At 43.9% G+C, this 22,890-nt stretch overlaps 2 protein-coding genes across 2 annotated transcripts in view; one reads left to right on the top strand and one right to left on the bottom strand.

The window, feature by feature from the left end:
- LOC149445501 (uncharacterized) overlaps positions 1 to 21,993 on the bottom strand; it is a 31,310-nt gene extending 9,317 nt beyond the window's left edge. Inside the window, exon 1 of the mRNA XM_089653807.1 lies at positions 21,802 to 21,993. Within this exon, the coding sequence (XP_089509933.1) occupies positions 21,802 to 21,835 (34 nt within the window). The 5' untranslated portion in view covers positions 21,836 to 21,993. The remainder of the gene's footprint in view (positions 1 to 21,801) is intronic.
- Positions 8,679 to 9,793, top strand: LOC149445502 (uncharacterized). The gene has a single exon (XM_089653809.1). The coding sequence runs from the start codon at positions 8,685 to 8,687 to the stop codon at positions 9,510 to 9,512; it is 828 nt and encodes a 275-aa protein (XP_089509935.1). The 5' UTR covers positions 8,679 to 8,684; the 3' UTR covers positions 9,513 to 9,793.
- Positions 21,994 to 22,890: the final 897 nt, after the last annotated feature.

Genomic DNA, 22,890 nt, shown 5'->3' with positions numbered 1-22,890 from the left:
GATCAGGCACACCCAACCCCATTCCCAGGTTTCTGAGGTGCTAGAAATGCAGGATTATTCTCATATGCAGCACAGTGACAGCACTAACACTGCACTACCTTTTGGTGGATTGACAAGCACCAGTGGCCTAGTACTTCCTAGCCTTTTATACATCAGCTCTGCAGTATTTCATGGTGAAGTGGTGAGTCCCAAGTGCAGTACAAGCTGGTGAGGCGGCTAGCACTCATAACATTATGCAATGGCATCCACCAAGAATTCAAGCACAGGCCCGTAGAGCCCATAGTGTCCTTCCAGAGGTGCCTGCAAACCTTAATTGGCTTCCCCCAGATTCAGCAGCACCCATTCTCCCCCCATTCACAGCCCAGGGTTCAGGTGGAAACAGAGAACTTAACAATGCCCCATGATTTTTTTTAGCTGTTTTTCACTGAAGACCTCTACAATTTGATTGTGCACCAAAGCAATCTTTATGCCCAACAATACATCTCTGCCAACTCAAATTCAAAGTTTGCCAGGATATTCGAGTTCAAACCTGTCACGGTTTCTGAATTTAAAGCTTTTTTGGGCCTAACCCTTAACATGGCCCTTACAAAGAATGAATTGTGCTCATTGGTCCACTGACCCAATTCATCATATGTCTGTGTTCTCTGCTGCAATGGCCCCCGATGTCCAGACTACATGGAGAGCAGTGGTAAGATAGTGTGGGACTTGTCACCCTTGTTGAATATGGGGTACCATTTGTACGTGGACAACCTTTATGCTAGCATGCAACTTTTTAGACATTTGTTCCTTCAAGAAATTGGCTGCTATGGCACCATGCGATCTAATCACAAAGGCTTTCCCCAGTGGCTTGGTAACACCCCACTTAGAGAGGGGGAAAATTCTGCTTTTGAATGAAGAACTACTCGAGTAAAATGGAAGGACAAATGTGATGTATTTATCCTGTCTTCCATTCACTCAGACACAACGGTCCACATTTACATGGCCTCTGGTGTTGTTGAAAGGCCTATCTGTGTCAGCGTCAGAATACACCGATCAATGCTGCAGCTGACTGGTGTTCCTGCAAAGCAAATAACAGTTAACAATAACACAGTAACAATATAACATTAATTAAAAAAAAAATATATACAGTCAGGTCCATAAATATTGGGACATCAACACAATTCTAACATTTTTGGCTCTATACACCACCACAATGGATTTGAAATGAAACGAACAAGATCTGCTTTAACTGCAGACTGTCAGCTTTAATTTGAGGGTATTTACATCCAAATCTGGTGAACGGTGTAGGAATTACAACAGTTTGCATATGTGCCTCCCACTTCTTAAGGGACCAAAAGTAATGGGACAGAATAATAATCATAAATCAAACTTTCACTTTTTAATACTTGGTTGCAAATCCTTTGCAGTCAACTACAGCCTGAAATCTGGAATGCATAGACATCACCAGACGCTGGGTTTCATCCCTGGTGATGCTCTGCCAGGCCTCTACTGCAACTGTCTTCAGTTCCTGCTTGTTCTTGGGGCATTTTAACTTCAGTTTTGTCTTCAGCAAGTGAAATGCTCAATCAGATTCAGGTCAGGTGATTGACTTGGCCATTGCAGAACATTCCACTTCTTTCCCTTAAAAAACTCTTTGGTTGCTTTTGCAGTCTGCTTTGGGTCATTGTCCATCTGCACTGTGAAGCGGCCAATGAGTTGTGAAGCATTTGGCTGAATATGAGCAGATAATATTCCCGAAACACTTCACAATTCATCCGGCTGCTTCTGTCAGCAGTCACATCATCAATAAATACAAGAGAACCAGTTCCATTGGCAGCCATACATGCCCACGCCATGACACTACCACCACCATGCTTCACTGATGAGGTGGTATGCTTAGGATCATGAGCAGTTCCTTTCCTTCTCCATACTCTTCTCTTCCCATCACTTTGGTACAAGTTGATGTCGGTCTCATCTGTCCATAGGATGTTGTTCCAGAACTGTGAAGGCTTTTTTACATGTCGTTTGGCAAACTCTAATCTGGCCTTCCTGTTTTTGAGGCTCACCAATGGTTTCCATCTTGTGGTGAACCCTCTGTATTCACTCTGGTGAAGTCTTCTCTTGATTGGTGACTTTGACACACATACACCTACCTCCCGGAGAGTGTTCTTGATCTGGCCAACTGTTGTGAAGGGTGTTTTCTTCACCAGGGAAAGAATTCTTCGCTCATCCACCACAGTTGTTTTCCGTGGTCTTCCGGGTCTTTTGGTGTTGCTGAGCTCACCGGTGCGTTCCTTCTTTTTAAGAATGTTCCAAACAGTTGTTTTGGCCACGCCTCATGTTTTTGCTATCTCTCTGATGGGTTTGTTTTGTTGTTTCAGCCTAATGATGGCTTCATTGATAGTGACAGCTCTTTGGATCTCATCTTGAGAGTTGACAGCAACAGATTCCAAATGCAAATAGCACACTTGAAATGAACTCTAGACCTTGTTATCTGCTCATTGTAATTGGGATAATGAGGGAATAACACACACCTGGCCATGGAACAGCTGAGAAGCCAATTGTCCTATTACTTTTGGTCCCTTAAGAAGTGGGAGGCACATATGCAAACTGTTGTAATTCCTACACCGTTCACCTGATTTGGATGTAAATACCCTAAAATTAAAGCTGACAGTCTGCAGTTAAAGCACATCTTGTTCGTTAAATTTTAAATCCATTGTGGTGGTGTATAGAGCCAAAAATGTTAGAATTGTGTTGATGTCCCAATATTTATGGACCTGACTGTATATATTTTTCCTGACTACCTATGATCTTTAGAGACCTGTCCTGTGCTGAATTGTGTGGACCCCTACACTGTACCATGCTGTACCCTGGAGTTCCTCCCCTTATTCCATGTTTACCACAGATACATCATTTTTGGGGCGACTTTTGTGTTGAGGTAGGTGGGAGGACAACAGGAAAATGCCTCTCATGCAGCCGGCTAACTGCATCTGGATTTGGGCTTTGGGCCGCAGTGCCTTCTGGATACAGAAGGGCCTTGATGATCTCTTCCTGATATTTAGGAAGGATCTGGTTCTTCCAGTAGCTTTGTAAATAACAAAAGCATTGTATAGAGCCAATTGACATTATTAAATGTCATTATTTAATGATAAATATATAGACACTTTTTATACCAATGTCTAGCTCTGCAGGTGGTTAACAATGGCTTCATTATTTGGTAGTTGAAGTCTACACCTCCCAGGCTTTTGGAAAATGAAGAAAAAAAAAATATTTTTTATTTTCATCTTTCATTCCTCAAAACCTTGTGACAATAAAATGAGATCTGCAAAATACTCAGCATGCCGCTGGTTAAATACCTTGGAGTGTCGACTTTCCAAAAAAGGGTCATTTAGGGGTGTTTGTACTATTGGGGCATTTTAGAGTCTCCAAAACTGTGATAAGTATTCAGGACATCCAATGAATAATTAATGCCCCTTGAAAGCCTGAAGGTGCTGATTGGATTTTGGGCCCTGTACATGGATAGGCTGTACTTGTTTGGGGCTGTAATTACACATATACCCATGGCATGTGTGAGAAATATCTCATTAAAGTGACAACTTTGTGTAAAGAAAAATAAAATTTTTGTCATATCCCAAATACTTGTGGCAAAAAATAAAATCTTCCATGGATTCAACATGCCTCCCAGAAAATACCTCAGACTGTCTACTTTCCAAAAATGAGGTAATTTAGAAACATAGAAAAGTGAAGCAGAAAAAACTGTGTGGTCCACCGAGTTCTTTTGGGGGGGAGGTGGGTGGGGGTTTGTTTGGTAACGTTTTGTCTGAGTATAGAGCTCTGCTTATCCCAAGCATGTTTGAAGCTATTTGCTGCTGACTGGCTCACTACCTCTGCTGGAAGTTTACTCCAAGCATCATCTACTCTTGTGTGTACTGTCCTGGCATTTTAGCACCTCAAGAAATGTGATAGGCAGTAGGAAAGTCAGAGCTGCTTAAAAGCTGCGTAGATTCTAGTATATATCCCGTAGTTTGTAGACTCTATAACTTTCACACACAACAATTAATATACACTTACTGGGGATTGTTTTCCAAAGACAAGTAGTGGAATACATTTTGGCCTAAATTTATGAAGAAATGTGATTTGGTCAGGTATTTTTAATAACAGAAAGTAGAAAATATTGTTTTTTTTTTTAATGTTGGTCTTTTTTCATTTATATGTAGCACTACCCCCTCAAGAGTCGCTGAGTATTTTGGGTTCCCTGTTCACTTCTGAGCCCTGGCTGGTGCACATCCCCTGCTGACACCATTGTAATACCTTGGTCAGGTGTCCCCCCCTGGCTATAACACACAATAATCACATAGCATTGAATGAATAGTAAATCAGTCTGTATTAGAGTCAGATTAGCAGCAATATACACATGAAGAATCGATGACTGATGTGAGAAACTATGAACCGTTCAGGAGAAATAAACAACATATTACAGCACAATACCACGTTAAATAGACCAAATTGTCCTCCAGGACTCAGAGTTTTATTGTTTCTCTCCTACCCAGAGAACTTTCCCCAAACAGGCAGAAAAGGGGAGATTAGGAATGTTAGGCTCGCTCCCTTGTGGGCTCCCAGTAAACAGAACCAGTGCTTAACTCTCTGAGGGTTTCAACAAGCAAAAAGCCTCATATAAACCCCATCACCCAATGCAGGAAAGACTCTTCACTGGCTTTGGTGGAGCTCTTTACATTGGTGCACAGTGGAGGGGTCATCCCTTTTCTTCATGAGAAAATGTCCCTTCCCTGGTGATGAGGACACAGCAAGCAGAGTTCCCCTTCAATAAAGGCAGCAATCTAGGAGTTTACGTGGGTATGGTGGTTACTCAAACTGAGGAGGGTGAGAGCAGACTTCATCAGAAGTATGTCCCTTTAGTGTGAGACTTGGCTGGTGGAACTTTGTGTAGAACAGGCCGGAGGTAATATGATTTTACTTTTTTCCAGTTCCTGCCAATCAGGCAACAGAATCTATTAGGGCTGATATACTGTGTGTGATACTTCAATGGGCTTCTGGTGTAGATAGGCCGCAGCACTGATTGGGCTACAGAGACTGTGTCTCTATGTGACAGTCTGTATTGTAAGAATCCTGGACTTAGTAACCGGCAACAACAACTATGGAACCTGTATCACATGGTGGTGTGGTGTGGGTTAGGAACTCTCTCACCAGTCCTTCAAAGTAGTGGTGTCAAATGATGTCCTTGTTGCTGGGGGGCCCCTTTTCTGGCTGTCTTCCCATGGAGATAGTGGTGCCGATGACTCGATCCACCTACATGCAGGATTGACTATCCTGCCTCTCTGTACAATCAACAATCTGGAAATTCCCTTCTCCATCCTCTGATTCAGTCTGATCCAGCCTGAGGCCTCCTGGATCGGCACTCTGTTCTCACACGCACCCTGCCTCTCTTCTCCTCTCCTCCTGGGCTCTTCTCCTTTTATACTCTCCAGCCCCTTTACTCACTGACTTGGGATCTGTAGTTCTATGTCAGCTGAACTGAATGAAGAAATCCTGCTTGCAGCATACAAGTCCCAGCATTCTCAGTGTTTCTGTACAATTTCCTGTGTCAGCTGAACTGCAGAGCACAGCCATCTTGTGGCCATTTAACAATCTGCAATTAGTAACAATGCAGTGTGTTACATACATAAAAAAAACCCCAGTGGTGATCAAATACCACCAAAAGAAAGCTTCATTTGTGTGGAAAAATTGTATCAATTTAATTTGGGTTCAGTGTTGCAAGACCGAGCAATTTGCCGTTAAAGTAGTGCAGTGCTGAACAGCAAAAAATAACCTGGTCATGAAGGGGTAATATCTTCTAGAAGTCCAGTGGTTAAACTGTGCGTTAGGTTCTTTACTGTTAGAGCGGTAAGGATGTAGAACTCCCTTCCACAGTTGGTGTGTCAGCGGGGAGTGTAGATACATTCACAAACCTTTTAGATGTGTTTCTTAGGGAACACAATGTAAAGGGATATGGAAGAGGATGGTGCCATAGACACGCAGATACACACAATGTGGCTGAACTGGAGGGACGGGTGTCTTTAGTCAACCTTACCGACTATGTAACCATTTATCATTCCTTGTCTGCAGATCTAAAACTCATCAAAACCAGTTCAGAGACAAAACAAACCCAACAGAGAAAAGGGGATTTCTGATCCGGCAGACCAAGAGAGTTCTGGGGTCTAAACACTAAACAGTCTAAAGTAAACGTGTTCCCGTGGGGGGCGGTAGTTCTTAAGGTATAACTAAAGGGAAAACTTTTTTTTTTTAGGTTTGGAGTGGAGAGGAATTAAAGCATCTGTCAGTTTTCATTGCGGTTTCTGCCCCCATTTGTCCCGGTGACCATTATAACCAAGAGTGAAAGAGCCCCAAATTTTGGGTTGACATCAGAACACTAATAGAGGGTATATCATCCAATGAGGAAATTAGTTCTGGTGACACCTCAGAATTCCTTCACTTTGGGGGATTTCCTCTCACTTCTTGTTTTGACTTAGAGACAGGAAGTGAAGGGAAATCTCCCCAATGGGACACAGATGGCAAAAACACCTGACAGAGGTTATAACCCTCCCTTACTCTATCCAAAATGAAACAAGTGGTTTGTCTTTAGTTACACTTTAAATGTCCAGCAACCCTCCTATTCCCCCCTCACATCCACATCCTATTATTGTGTGACCAATACCATCCAAATCATTCTTACTTTCATTTCCCAAAGTTATCCGTCTACAAGGAGACCTGTATAGATCACATGATGGCACCAATGAGGATGGAGGAGGACCGGAGTCACATGACTGAGAAGATACTAAACCTCACCCTGGAGATCATCTACCTGCTGACCGGAGAGGTGAGGAGGATTCTGGGAGGTCACATGACATCACTCTTATCTCTATTAATAAAACAGACCTGACCGGAGAGGTGAGGAGGATTCTGGGAGGTCACATGACATCACTCTTATCTCTATTAATAAAACACAGACCTGACCGGAGAGGTGAGGAGGATTCTGGGAGGTCACATGACATCATTCTCATCTCTATTAATAAAACGCAGACCTGACCGGAGAGGTGAGGAGGATTCTGGGAGTCTAACATGATATTCCTATTGGTTCCTCAATACAGAGATTTCCTCTTCTGAAGTCAGGTGATCATATGACCATCACAGTGCCTCCATGTGACTCCCTAAACCCTGAGAGACACAACATGCAGAAGATTCTAGAAGTCACCAAGAAGATGATGGAGCTGCTGACAGGAGAGGTGAGCGGTGCCGGGAATTCTGGGACATTCTCCAGTAACAGACAAGGGATGTGTCTGGATGGTGACTGTATCATTGTGTGTGTCAGGTTCCTATAAGGTGTCAGGGTGTCACTGTCTATTTCTCCATGGAGGAGTGGGAGTATTTAGAAGGACACAAGGACCTCTACAAGGACGTCATGATGGACAATCAGCCGCCCCTCACATCACCGGGTAAGAGGAGACTTTATTGTAAAGGAGAGAGCAGTACGGAGGATCCACCTAGATCCCCCATCATCTGATAAACACATAGAAACAATGGATTCAGTCAGTGTGTGTGTTTCCTACAGATGGATCCAGTCATGGGAACCCACCAGAGAGATGTCCCCGTCCTCTGTATTCCCGGGATTCCACACAGGAAGGTCACACCATCCCTCACCATCATCAGGTAGATGAGGAACAATCACTGATAGTATCATTAGGATCTGTACATTATCTGCATTGTTATCATTGATGTCATTTTTATTATATATTCAGAGTGGAAACCTGAGAGATCCTAAAGTTGAGATTAAATCAGAAGAAGAGGCGTATGTGAGGGATGATCAGCAGTCTATGGAGGAGGATGGAATAACGGGGACATTTATAGAGGAGGACACTCCTACAGAGATCAGCACAGGTGGGTCATGAACACTAAATCCATTCCTCCACCCATACTGCTCACTGATTGGTCCAGAGTAGGGCGGGGACTGGGTGATATCAGCCTGTAATCCCCTGGTCACTTTCCTGAGCTGTGTTCCCCGTCCTGTATTCCTGGATTTCTCTCGGATAATCTTCCTTCTCTGTGCTGCAGACACAATTTATGTATCTAGACTGGATTTATGGAGGTTCTGGGGTTCAGCTGGCAGAAAAATGTTGATTCATAAGCTCTGCTCAACCTCTTTTTTGTTCCCCCTATTTCCTACCAGCTGGACATTTTATATCGGATGATGTGATTGGAGCACAGACTTTTACATGGTGATAATAATGTGATAACATCCTCCAACTTTGGACCCTTAAACAGAAAGTGATAATGAGGGAGGAGTCAATACCCCAATGATGGTGGTCTTCAGGATCAGTCCAGTCTTCATCTTGGTTGTTCTCCCCCCATCCTCACTCTCTGACCTCTGGTGGGGCTCAGCCCCGCTGTTCTTCATGACTAAATCATGGACTAAATAAGGAAGTGCAGTACTTCTTGTGTTGGGAAGATGGCGATGAGTGATAGAGGGGGTGGGGACCCTCGTCCTATAATCCCCTCATCACTGTCCCTCCTATAAAAGACAGTTCTGGTTGTTTCCTCACTCTCTGACTAAGGTCCATGAATAAAGAAATGACCTGGTAGGAGATCAGAGGAGCCATTTCCTAGTTCCCTTGAGGGTGGAATTGTAAGCTCCTCAGAGACCAAGCTGCCTGATGTGGGCGGAGTCCTGGTTTGGGGGAACCAATCAGCTCCTGTCTAGTAATCTTTGTCTTTGTATTTTAGTCCATGGCCGGGAGATGAGGAAAACCTCCGAGGATTGTCTCACTTTGTCTCCAGACTGGAAAGTAGAAGATGAGGACATCACACAGTATAGTCCAGGAGAAAACCCGGCTCCCTCCAATGTCCATCCGGCACCACCCAGTGTAGATGGACCATCGGATTCCTCGTATCCTGAGGAACCTCAGACTGTGCGGGACCGGGCCGGCCTTCCAACAGGGAAGAGCTTCTCCTGTACTGAGTGCGGGAAGAGGTTCCATTCTAAATCCAAACTTAATGAGCATAAAAGATCTCACACAGGGGAGAAGCCATATTCCTGTCTTGAGTGCGGGAAATGTTTTTCAGTGAAGTCCAATCTTTACAGACATCAGGGATCCCACACAGGTGGGAAAATATATTCCTGTCTTGAGTGTGAGAAATGTTTTCTACAGAAGTCTGATCTTTACAGACATCAGAGATCTCATACGGGGGAGAAGCCATATTCCTGTGCTGAGTGTGGGAAATGTTTTTCACAGAAGTCCAATCTTGACACACATCAGAGATCTCACACGGGAGAGAAGCCGTTTTCCTGCCCTGAGTGTGGGAAATGTTTTCCACACAAGTCCCATCTTTACACACATCACAGATCCCACACAGGAGAGAAGCCATATTCCTGTCCTGAGTGCGGGAAATGTTTTTCACGAAGGTCCAGTCTTTACAACCATCAGAGATGTCACACGAGGGAGAAGCCACTTTCCTGTCCTGAGGGAAATGTTCCTCACTGAAGTCCTGTCTTCCTGTACATCAGGGGTCCCACACAACCCTGGAGGTGTATTAGTGCCTTGAGTGCGGGAAATGTCTTCTAGATGAATGTTGCTGGACATCCCAGCTCTCATGTGGGGAAGAAGCACACCCTGATATACACCTCAGATATACTCCATGGCTGATCTTCATCATGGAAGGAACAGTTCAAAAGGAGATGAGAGGCCCCTAAAGACATGGATGAAGTGTGGGACCGGGTTGGCCATACATATCATGAGGAGAATAAAAATGTCCTGATCTGTCATTGGCTGAGAACATTTTGTGGTGGGAGATTTCACAAACACTTGGAGGTTGGTTTAAAAAAAGAATGAGCTGAACGAATGTGACCGGCGTTCATCCAGCTGTGATGAATATTGGCCGTATTTTATTTCATACTCTAATTTTCTTGGCTCCACCTAGTGGCCATAATGCAGTATTGCACTACTTTTACTGATTGAGGTATTTCATGAATAATACCTCATTATGGTCACTAGATGGAGCTGACGGTCATAGGAAATCAATGTGTTAAATTACGGCCAGAATCTGTAAGGGCTCCATGAATTTGTGTCACATTCGTCCAATTAATTTCTATCAGCAGACCCCTTACTCTCCTTCTTCAGGCATGGATTCATACTAATACACATCTGACTACAGTAGACATGGAAGGATAGAAGGTGATCTGTATGTAAGCCTTCACCTTGTAATACAACCAGTTCAGGTAAACATAAAAAGAAAGGCAAAGCGTTTGTGTATAGATAGAAAAACATTAGAAATACATTTTCCCCTTTTTATAAGTTATAACATTCCCTCTGATCTCAGCTGTATATGGGGAGGAGAAACAACAGCACAATTGTCTTCTGTTTACTGGTCTTCCCAGTGAATGGCTGGCTGAGCAGGGGGGTGTCAGGACAAGTCTTATCATTGAAGGAGAGCAGGCTTTGTTTTCAGCATGGATGGAGAACTGACTACGATAGTGACAGGGAAGCAGAGGGACTGGCAGGATCACCGGGGATCTCACACAAAGGAAGCAATACAGAGAGAACTTTAGATTGTACGCCCCTTGAGGGTTAGGGACTGATGTGAATGTACAATATATATAAAAAGTGCTGTGTAAATTGAGGGTGCTATATACGTACCTATAATATATATGTAAATAAAAAACAGGAGACATCTTCATACCAGGACATGGGACAGCCGGCACAGATCAGGAATAGGACATTGACCCCCCCCAAGCCATTTCTGACACTTTGTTTTCATGTAACAATCAGTATTTTTGCTAGAAAATGTCTTTGAACCCGCAGTGCGCGTGCGCTGGGCCGGGACAGGTTATGTGCTGACCGCGCTCTGCATGTCCTCCACCATCCGAGATAAATGAAGCAAGTGGGGCAGAGGGGGGGTCCTGGAAACATCAGCACTAGCTGGGGGAACACAAGATGTACAGTCGGTGCTAATGGTGAAAAAGAAGCCCACACAGCAGCCTCAGTCAGACCGCCAGTCCCCTCTTCTGCAGTGAACTCCTCCAGCCAAGATGGTGCCGGTGCACAAAGCCACAACGCACAGCAGCCCACCACTGCAGCAGCCCTCACCTCCATCACAGACATCTTCTCAGGAGGACACACTCGGAGACCCATTTTCTTGAGGTTGCGTATGCGTGCTTGCACCTTGGCTGGTGGGAGGAACAAATTGTTTATTCATCCCCCCTGTACATCGATGATGTCCTCATGCTATGGGAAGGCACGCTTCATTCGTTTTTGTCTGAACTCAATAATAACAATCATAATATCAAACTCACCTATACCTTTACCTATAGGGAACCTCGTTCCTTGATCTGTCAGTATGGATTGAGGGTGATGCCCTCCATATTAAAATGTATAGGAAATCTACAGCTGTCAACTCCTTGCTCCTCACCTCTAGCCCCCATCCACATTCTCTGATCCGGGGGATCCCCACTGGACAATGTCTGTGTATTTGCAGAAATAGTACCTGTGGTGACGACTATGAACAAGAAGCAGATGGCCTCTATAACAGATTTCAGGAAAGGGGGTATCAACATAGTACTCTTAGACAATCCAAAGTGGAAGCCTCTAAATGTAAGTGGGAAGTTATTACATACATGTACTGACAATTCTGTCTCATGATCAGTCTCCTGTGCGTATTATTATCCGGTTTGGGATCCAGTGGGAGGCGGTACGGGAAGTTCTTACTAAGCATTGGCACATCCTTACTCAGTCCCCTGAATTATCTCAGATTGTAGGCCCTAGACCCCTTATGGTCACTAAGCGAGCAATGAACCTGAGGGACAAGCTAGTTCAATATGAATTCACACCAACAAACAATTGGCTAACAGATTTAGCTCCGCTCATCGGAATGTATCCCTGTGGATGATGTAGTATATGCAGGTATGTTGAACGGACAGACACATTTACTGCTGTCAACAGACAGAGAGTTTTTCATAGCAAACAATTCATGAATTGTGCCACCACATGTGTGAAATACATGCTCCAGTGTCCTTGTGACAAAATATATATTGGAAAAACAAAACGGCAATCACGTGTACGTATGGGTGAACATTTAGGATGCATTTGTAATAAACACGGTCGAACTCCTGTAGGTGAACATTTAGGACGCATTTGTAATAAACATGATCGAACTCCTGTGGGTGAACATTTAGGATGCATTTGTAATAAACACGATCGAACTCCTGTAGGTGAACATTTAGGATGCATTTGTAATAAACACGATCGAACTCCTGTAGGTGAACATTTAGGACGCATTTGTAATAAACATGATCGAATTCCTGTAGGTGAACATTTAGGATGCATTTGTAATAAACATGATCGAACTCATGTAGGTGAACATTTAGGAAGCATTTGTAATAAACACGATCGAACTCCTGTAGGTGAACATTTAGGATGCATTTGTAATAAACATGATCGAACTCCTGTAGGTGAACATTTACGACACATTTGTAATAAACATGATCGAACTCCTGTAGGTGAACATTTAGGAAGCATTTATAATAAACATGATCGAACTCCTGTAGGTGAACATTTAGGATGCATTTGTAATAAACACGATCAAACTCCTGTAGGTGAACATTTAGGATGCATTTGTAATAAACACGATCAAACTCCTGTAGGTGAACATTTAGGATGCATTTGTAGCAAACATGAGCGAACTCCTGTAGGTGAACATTTACGACACATTTGTAATAAACATGATCGAACTCCTGTAGGTGAACATTTAGGATGCATTTGTAATAAACACGATCGAACTCCTGTAGGTGAACATTTAGGACGCATTTGTAATAAACACGATTGAACTCCTGTAGGTGAACATTTAGGAAGCATTTGTAATAAACGTGATCAAACTCCTGTAGGTGAACATTTAGGATGCATTTGTAATAAACATGATCGAACTCCTGTAGGTGAACATTTAGGATGCATTTGTAATAAACATGATCGAACTCCTGTAGGTGAACATTTAGGATGCATTTGTAATAAACACGATCGAACTCCAATAGCTGAACATTTTGCTAAATTCCACAATTCATCTCCTGTTGGTTTGCATGTGAAGGCCATTTATGCACTCAATTTGCCCAATTGTAGGGGTGACTTTGATACAATTCTTTTACGTAAGGAGAAGGAATGGCTCTTTAAAATTGGATCCCAGCACCTAGTGGCTTAAATACTGAATTCAGTTTACAGGTCTTTCTTGACCCATAACTGTCCTTTTTGCCCCCTACTCACTGCTATAATTCCCATTTGTTAACAATCGGTTATATATACTTACTAATCCTATCTCTTTCCTGTTTGGCCATTGGGTTACTCTGGCTCACTATGGCACATACTGTACTTTATATGGGGTTCTAGTTGCCCCTATGTATGGGAATGTTTGCCCCGTTATGTATATTTGAATCCCCTCTTTTTGTTTTAATTATATGATGATTTGTAGCATTTTTGCATTGCTAGAATGACTTTTCTGTAGTGGCCATTTTTCCTGTGTGACGACTGTGTCCCCTATAAATGTCTTCAACAATATGGCCGCTACATCCTGAATAAGCTCACGTGACTCAATGGGTGAAATGCATTGACATCACAGCGTTGTAACGCTCACTTCCTCGCCATCCGGGTCCTCCTTGGCGGCTCTACAATCTGACCACACCGGACCATCTGACAGACTCTCTGTCCCTGGACAACCACATGGCATGCTCCTGCAGCTCTCATGTTGCAGCAAGTCAAGATCACCATAGATGTCGGTATATGGTTGGCTGAGCAGACATTGTTTTCACAGTAAGGCATCAATATATTGGGAAAATTCCCCACAATAGCAAATTGCTCGGTTGAGTTACTTATTGGATGTATTTATCCTTATGGTGGGAAAGCGATTCATTACAGATCTGTACAACAGCTCACCCCCCATCTATTGTATCCTGTATACTGCCAATCATACTGAGATTATGGCCATTTACATCTCCAATCAAGGATGATTTAGTGGACTGTCCTCTATGGGAAGTATATGGGTCTGTCATGCATCTATGGCCTCAACAACCATCAAGGGATTGATCCATGTGGTCTAATAAATGATAACCGTTTGTCTCCCCATTTCTATATACTGCTTCTGGTTGTTTTATCATTTCCCTCTATTGGGGGTCCATCTACTTGGTTTATAGGAGCAACGGGCTGTATTCCTATCCTTACAATTATCTTTCACACATGTGAGTGTTCTGGACTGCCTTCTATGGATATACCGGGATTCATATACACCTACACAAGGACTGCCTGAGTCTGTTTTATTGTGTTGAAGTTTTTTGATCCTGCCACAATCTACATTTGGCTCCACTGCCTTCTGTGATTACTCTACTTCCAATTTTTTTTTATTATTTTTGATCTCCCTTGATTTCTATGTTTGATGTGGAATGACCCTCTTTGGGTTTCACATTCCCTCATTATATTGGCCAATCTTAGTGCTGTATGTGTGTGTGTAGCGTGGACCCGGGTGCCTAGGTGGGTGCCTCTCTGTATGGCAACGTTGTCATGATTTTATTGTGCTGGGTGGAGGGCAATGTCAGCTTTCTATTGTTGTCATGCCAATTTCAATACAAATTGTGTTTCAAGCCGCAGCTCTGTTCTCTTGAGGACTTCTCTTCCAGTGAGTTCTTTACTCGTGGGTTTCCATTGTTATTTCTGGATTTCACCTCAAACAATAAAGACTTTGAATTCTGCGTTTCACACCTCAGTGTCTGAATTGCATTATTCCCAGAGTACTTTGTATCCGGCGTGATTGGACGGAGGGTGCCGGCACAAAACCGATCTATCCTAACAATGGCCAAAACTCATCACAGCTGGGGGAAGGATCGTCACATTCATTCAACTAAGATTTTTTAAATAGATCTCTAAATAGTTATGAAATCTCCCACCACAAAATGTACTCAGCCAATGAAAGGCAATGGCTCCATTTTTATTTTTCTACTGTTATCAATGACCAACAATTTTGGTGTGCCCACAGTGACAGAGTCTGACAGCCCTGCACTAGATGGTCATAGGAAACCACTATATGAAATCAAATATGGACAATATGTCTCATGGCTAAGCAAACACATTTCATATTTATTCCACTCATTTTATAAATATAGACCTCTAAGAATTTGTGAAAGATTACACTGAAAAATGGCCAGCCCGGTCCCACACTTATCTCCTTATGGACTGTTCCTTCCATGATGAAGATCAGCCATGGAGTATATCTGAGGTGTATATCAGGGTGTGCTTCTTCCCCACATGAGAGCTGGGATGTCCAGCAACATTCATCTAGAAGACATTTCCTGCACTCAAGGCACTAATACACCTCCAGGGTTGTGTGGGATCCCTGATGTACAGGAAGACAGGACTTCAGTGAGGAACATTTCCCTCATCCAAGACAGGAAAGTGGCTTCTCTCCCATGTGAGACCTCTGATGATTGTAAAGATGCGATTTCCTAGAAAAACATTTCCCGCACTCAGGACAGGAAAGTGGCTTCTCCCCCGTGTGCAATCTCTGATGTCTGTGAAGATGTGATTTCCTTGAAAAACATTTCCCGCACTCAGGACAGGAATACGGCTTCTCTCCTGTGTGAGATCTCTGATGTGTGTAAAGATTGGACTTTCTTGAAAAACTATTCCCACATTCAGGACAGGCATACGGCTTCTCTCCTGTGTGAGATCTCCAATGTTTGTGAAGACTGGACTTCTCTGAAAAACATTTTTCACATTCAAGACAAGAGTAAGGCTTCTCCCCCGTGTGAGATCTCTGATGTGTGTAAAGATCAGACTTCTGTGAAAAGCATTTCTTGCACTCAGGACAGGAATATGGCTTCTCCCCTGTGTGAGACCTCTGATGGATTTGAAGATTGGTCTTTAATGAAAAACATTTCCCGCACTCAGGACAGGTATATGGCTTCTCTCCTGTGTGAGATCTCTGATGTCTGTAAAAATTGGACTTACCAGAAAAACATTTCCCGCACTCAGGACAGGTATATGGCTTCTCTCCTGTGTGAGATCTCTGATGTATTTGAAGATTGGTCTTCAATGAAAAACATTTCCCGCACTCAGGACAGGAAAATGGCTTCTCACCTGTGTGAGATCTTTTGTGCATGTTAAGATGTGATTTAAAACAGAAACCCTTCCCACACTCAGTACAGGAAAACCTCTTCCCTGTTGGAAGGCCGGCCCGGTCCCGCACAGTCTGAGGTTCCTCAGGATACGAGGAATCCGATGGTCCTTCTACACTGGGTGGGGCCGGATGGACATTGGAGGGAGCCGGGTTTTCTCCTGGACTATACTGTGTGATGTCCTCATCTTCTACTTTCCAGTCTGGAGCCAAAGTGAGACAATCCTCGGAGGTTTTCCTCATCTCCCGGCCATGGACTAAAATACAAAGACAAAGAGGATTACTAGACAGGAGCTGATTGGTTCCCCCAAACCAGGACTCCGCCCACATCAGGCAGCTTGGTCTCTGAGGAGCTTACAATTCCACCCTCAAGGGAACTAGGAAATGGCTCCTCTGATCTCCTACCAGGTCATTTCTTTATTCATGGACCTTAGTCAGAGAGTGAGGAAAAAACCAGAACTGTCTTTTATAGGAGGGACAGTGATGAGGGGATTATAGGACGAGGGTCCCCACCCCCTCTATCACTCATCGCCATCTTCTCTTTCCATGTGACAACACTGAAGAAATGACACTTTGCTACAATATGACGTAGTCAGTGTACAGCTTGTATAACATGTAAATTTGCTGTCCCCTCAAAATAACTCAACACACCGCCATTAATATCTAATCCACTGGCAACAAAAGTGTGCCCACTCCTAACTAAAAATGTCCAAATTGTGCCGAAAGTGTCAATATTTTGTGTGGCCACCATTATTTTCCAGCACTGCCTTAACCCTCTTGGGCAGGTGTGTTAAATTTGGTGTTATCGCTCTCACTCTCTCATACTGGTCACTGGAAGTTCAACATGGCACCTCATGGCTAAGAACTCTCTGAGTATCTGAAAAAAAGAATTATTGCTCTACATAAAGATGGCCGAGGCTATAAGAAGATTGCCAAGACTCTGAAACTGAGCTGCAGCACGGTGACCAAGACCATACCGCGGTTTAACAGGACAGGTTCCACTCAGAACAGGCTTCACCATGGTTGACCAAAGAAGCTGAGTGCATGTGTTCAGCGTCATATCCAGAGGTTGTCTTTGGGAAATAGACGTATGAGTGCTGCCAGCATTGCTGCAGAGGGTGAAGGGGTGGGTGGGGGAGTCAGCCTTTCAGTGCTCAAACCTTACACTGCACATTGCATCAAATTGGTCTGCATGGCTGTCATCCCAGAAGGAAGCCTCTTCTAAAGATGATGCACAAGGAAGCCTGCAAACAGTTTGGTGAAGACAAGCAGACTAAGGACATGGATTGCTGGAACCACGTCATGTGGTCTGATGACACCAAGATCAACTGATTGGGTTCAGATGGTGCCAAGCATGTGTGGTGGCAACCAGGTGAGGAGTACAAAGACTTGTCTACAGTCAAGCATGGTGGTGGGAGTGTCATGGTCTGGGACTGCATGAGTGCTTCCGGCACTGGGGGGCTACAGTTCATTGAGGGAACCATGAATGCCAACATGTACTGTGACATACTGAAGCAGAGCATGATCCCCTCCCTTCAGAGTCTGGACTGCAGGGCAGTATTCCAACATTATAACAACCTCAAACACACCTCCAGGACCACCACTGCCTTGCTAAAGAAGCTGAGGGTAAAGGTGATGGACTGGCCAAGCATGTCTCCAGACCTGAACCCTATTGAGCATCTGTGGGGCATCCTCAAATGGAAGGTGGAGGAGCGCAAGGTCTCTAACATCCACCAGCTCCATGATATCATCATGGAGCTGTGGAAGAGGACTGGTGACCTCCATGCCCAAGAGGGTTAAGGCAGTGCTGGAAAATAATGGCACAAAATATTTACACTTTCGGCCCAATTTGGACATTTTTACCTAGGAGTGGGCACACTTTTGTTGCCAGCGGTTTAGACATTCATGGCGGAGTGTTGAGTTATTTTGAGGGGACAGCAAATTTCCATGTTATACAAGCTGTACACTGACTACGTCACATTGTAGCAAAGTGTCATTTCTTCAGTGTTGTCACATGAAAAGATAGAATCAAATATTGACACAAATGTGAGGGGGGGACTCACGTCTGGGAGATACTGTAGCAGAGGGTGGAGGGTGGAGAGAAGAAGTCAGGACTATGGAATGTACAATATATTGTATAAGATACAACAGATAGGACTATATAGTATCAGAATGATGTAATGTACAATATAGAGTATATAGTGCAGGGGTCAGGAGTATATAATGTACAACATAGAGTATATAGTGCAGGGGTCAGGAGTATATAATGTACAACATAGAGTATATAGTGCAGGGGTCAGGAGTATGTAATGTACAACATAGAGTATATAGTGCAGGGGTCAGGTATATGTAATGTACAACATAGAGTATATAGTGCAGGGGTCAGGAGTATGTAATGTACAACATAGAGTATATAGTGCAGGGGTCAGGAGTATGTAATGTACAACATAGCGTATATAGTGCAGGGGTCAGGAGTATGTAATGTACAACATAGAGTATATAGTGCAGGGGTCAGGAGGATGTAATGTACAACATAGAGTATATAGTGCAGGGGTCAGGACTATGTAATGTACAACATAGAGTATATAGTGCAGGGGTCAGGAGGATGTAATGTACAACATAGAGTATATAGTGCAGGGGTCAGGAGTATGTAATGTACAACATAGAGTATATAGTGCAGGGGTCAGGAGGATGTAATGTACAACATAGAGTATATAGTGCAGGGGTCAGGAGGATGTAATGTACAACATAGAGTATAGAGTGCAGGGGTCAGGAGTATACAGGTAAAACTAAACTCTCCTGGTAGACGGCTGCGTTGACCCCGGACTTAATGAAGCACAGTGGACCAACACCAGCAGATGACATGGCTCCCCAAATCAACACAGACTGTGGAAACTTCACACTGGACTTTAAGCATCTTGCAGTGTATGCCTCTCCATTCTTCCTCCATACTCGGGGTCCTTGGGCCTCTCCATTCTTCCTCCATACTCGGGGTCCTTGGGCCTCTCCATTCTTCCTCCATACTCGGGGTCCTTTGGGCCTCTCCATTCTTCCTCCATACTCGGGGTCCTTGGGCCTCTCCATTCTTCCTCCATACTCGGAGTCCTTGGTTTCCAAATGAGATGCAAAAGTTGCTCTCATCAGAAAAGAGGACTTTGGACCACTGAGCAACAGACCAGGTCTGTTTTTCTTTAGTCCAGGTAAGACGCTTCTGATGTTGTTTGTTGTTCAGGAGTGGCTTGACAAGAGGAATACGACATCTGAAGCCCATGTCCAAGATCTGTCTGTGTGTGGTGTCTCTTGATGCACTGACTCCAGCCTCAGTCCACTCCTTGTGAAAGTCCCCAACACTTTTGATTGGCCTTTGCCTGACAATCTTCTCCAGCCTGCGGTCATCCCTGCTGCTTGTGCACCTTTTTCTTCCACACTTTTCCCTTCCACATAACTTTCTATTAATGTGCTTTGATACAGCACTTTGGGAACATCCAACTTCTTCTGCAATGACCTTTTGAGGCTTTCCCTCCTTATGGAGGGTGTCAGTGATGGTGTCAGGTCAGCAGTCTTTCCCATGATTGTGATTCCTACTGAACCAGACTGAGAGGCCATTTAAAGGCTCAGGAACCCTTTGCAGGTGTTAAGGCTGAATGAGCTGATTAGAGTGGGACACTTTGAGCCGAGAATATTCCACCTTTTCACAATATTCTCATTTTCTGAGATTGTGGATTTGGGGTTTTCATGAGCTGTAAGCCATAATCATCACAATGATGACAAATCACGGCTTGAACTATCTTGCTTTACATGTAATGAGTCTCATATATTAGTTTCACCTTTTAAGTTGCTGCACTGAAATCAATGAACTTTTGCACAATATTCTAATTTTTGAGTTTCACCTGTATAATGTACAACATAAAGTATATAGTGCAGGGGTCAGGGGTATGTAATGTACAACATAGAGTATATAGTGCAGGGGTCAGGAGTATGTAATGTACAACATAGAGTATATTGTGCGGGGGTCAGGAGTATATAATGTACAACATAGAGTGTATAGTGCAGGGGTCAGGAGTATGTAATGTATAACATAGAGTATATAGTGCAGGGGTCAGGAGTATGTAATGTACAACATAGAGTATATAGTGCAGGGGTCAGGAGGATGTAATGTACAACATAGAGTATATAGTGCAGGGGTCAGGAGTATGTAATGTACAACATAGAGTATATAGTGCAGGGGTCAGGAGTATGTAATGTACAACATAGAGTATATAGTGCAGGGGTCAGGAGTATGTAATGTACAACATAGAGTATATAGTGCAGGGGTCAGGAGTATGTAATGTGCATTATAAATTATATAGTATGTCAGGACTCATAATATTGGTATTAGTAATCAGTGGCAGTTTACATGTTTACTGTAGACAAGTTGCAGAGATCCCACACCGCTTCTTCCCAGCTCCTGAGACTGCACTCAGTGACTTGGGTCTGAGACTATACAGACATATCCCTCCACCCGGCACAGCCAGCAGAACACAAAGTAATTCTGGGAGAATTGCTCTATCACAGAGCCTTTTAAATCCAGGATATGGGGTAGAAGACCTCAGGTACATTCCCCAGGTACCTAGGTCATAGAATTCCTATGAAGGAGATCAACATTTTGCTGCCAGCTGAACCCCAAAACCTCCATAAATCCAGTCTAGAGACATAAATTGTGTCTGCAGCACAGAGAAGGAAGATTATCCGAGAGAAATCCAGGAATACAGGACGGGGAACACAGCTCAGGAAAGTGACCAGGGGATTACAGGCTGATATCACCCAGTCCCCGCCCTACTCTGGACCAATCAGTGAGCAGTATGGGTGGAGGAATGGATTTAGTGTTCATGACCCACCTGTGCTGATCTCTGTAGGAGTGTCCTCCTCTATAAATGTCCCCGTTATTCCATCCTCCTCCATAGACTGCTGATCATCCCTCACATACGCCTCTTCTTCTTCTGCTTTCACCTCAAATTCTATATTTATCAGATCTTCACCCTAAATCAAGAGAAGAAAATAAAATAAGACAATATATTATTATTGTGACATCACATAAAATATCCACACATCATCTCTACAAGTCCATCAGATGCTCCATCTCACCAACCTTGTAATAGTGAGGGATGGTGTGACCTTCCTGTGTGGAATCCCGGGAATACAGAGGATGGGGACATCTCTCTGGTGGGTTCCTGGTATTAGGTGGCTCCATCATATCCTTGTGTCCTTCTGAAAACTCCTCCATCACTCCATACTCCTCATCCTCCTCTTTATACTCTTCTTTAACATCAATATTATCATCCCCGAGGATTCCACTCTGAAAGATATAATAAAACATTCATTGTAACAAACATGCTGTGTATAAATCACAACTACCAATAATTGTCATCATCTACCTGATGATGGTGAGGGATGGTGTGACCTTCCTGTGTGGAATCCCGGGAATACAGAGGATGGGGACATCTCTCTGGTGGGTTCCCATGACTGGATCCATCTGTAGGAAACACACACACTGACTGAATCCATTGTTTCTATGTGTTTATCAGATGATGGGGGATCTAGGTGGATCCTCCGTACTGCTCTCTCCTTTACAATAAAGTCTCCTCTTACCCGGTGATGTGAGGGGCGGCTGATTGTCCATCATGACGTCCTTGTAGAGGTCCTTGTGTCCTTCTAAACCATGTAAGCCAGCTTTGGGAGCAAGATATATTATCAACTCATCCCCCTAAAGGGGTTCATCTACGTATTACCTCCTCTGCCGCCAGATCCAGGAATGTGGACTCTCTGCTTCCTCCTGATTCACCTCTCCCCTGGAACTTTCTGTCTGTACCTGACATCACTTCCTGTCTGTACCTGACATCACTTCCTGTCTGTCTTCCATAGAGACTTCCTGTCTGGGTAGAAGTGAGATCCCCACCTTGTGGAGCTCAGAGGAACTGCAGCCCCGAGAAGCGTCTGGTAGTGTGACCCCGGCCTTGTGCTGGGTGTGTATGGACTGTAGATCCTTATAGAGGGGTCACCTCCACTCCCACCAAGGGGGACAGAAATATATGACTCCTCGGGGGAGGGGTTTTGGCCCCTTTGATTTTGCAGTAACATTGATTGCAGATTTAGTCCTGTAGAACATCTGGTATATGGATACAAAGCCCCCCCAGCTGGGAGTAAAGGGTGGAAATGGCTGGTGACCCCCAGATTTGGGCAATGATGTCATCACTATAAATGGATAAAACCCACGCTATGTGTAACAACTCCAAACCTACAAAAACCTTCTAGCGGACTGCTGCTGTAACAAAGGGAAGGATTCCCTGTCATCTAGAAGAGCATTATGTGTCACAGCGCTGTCCTATTGTGTGTGCACAGAAATCATCACAAATACACTACAAATATGTGGAGACATTCAGAGATAAAGAGCTCGGGGCTCCAAATCCTATTCTCTGCACATCCACTGCTTCCACTTTACACCCACTTCATTGGTCTTATGGGGTTTATCAATAAATGAAGGAAACTGAACCGTGTGCAAATCCATCCACAACATAAAGTGCTTTGTGCTCAAGATGCTGCTCCCTGCACATCCACTGCTTCCACTTTACACCCACTTTATTGGTCTTATGGTGTTTATCAATAAATGAAGGAAACTAGTTTGCAGAGGATGAGCCTGAACATGGTGCCAAGCAGCAGATCAATGTGAGATCTCCCAGC

This window comes from Staurois parvus, unplaced genomic scaffold, assembly GCF_062004578.1.
Source record: "Staurois parvus isolate SC_StPar_1 unplaced genomic scaffold, SC_StPar_1.0 ptg000720l, whole genome shotgun sequence".
In the NCBI taxonomy this organism is placed as follows: domain Eukaryota; kingdom Metazoa; phylum Chordata; class Amphibia; order Anura; family Ranidae; genus Staurois; species Staurois parvus.
Note: the sequence above shows the minus strand (reverse complement) of the source record. Positions and strands in the feature narration are given on the sequence as shown.

What these genes read in the sequence shown, in the direction of transcription:
- LOC149445502 (XM_089653809.1), top strand. Translation starts at nt 8,685, where the DNA reads ATGTGGGCGGAGTCCTGGTTTGGGGGAACCAATCAGCTCCTGTCTAGT.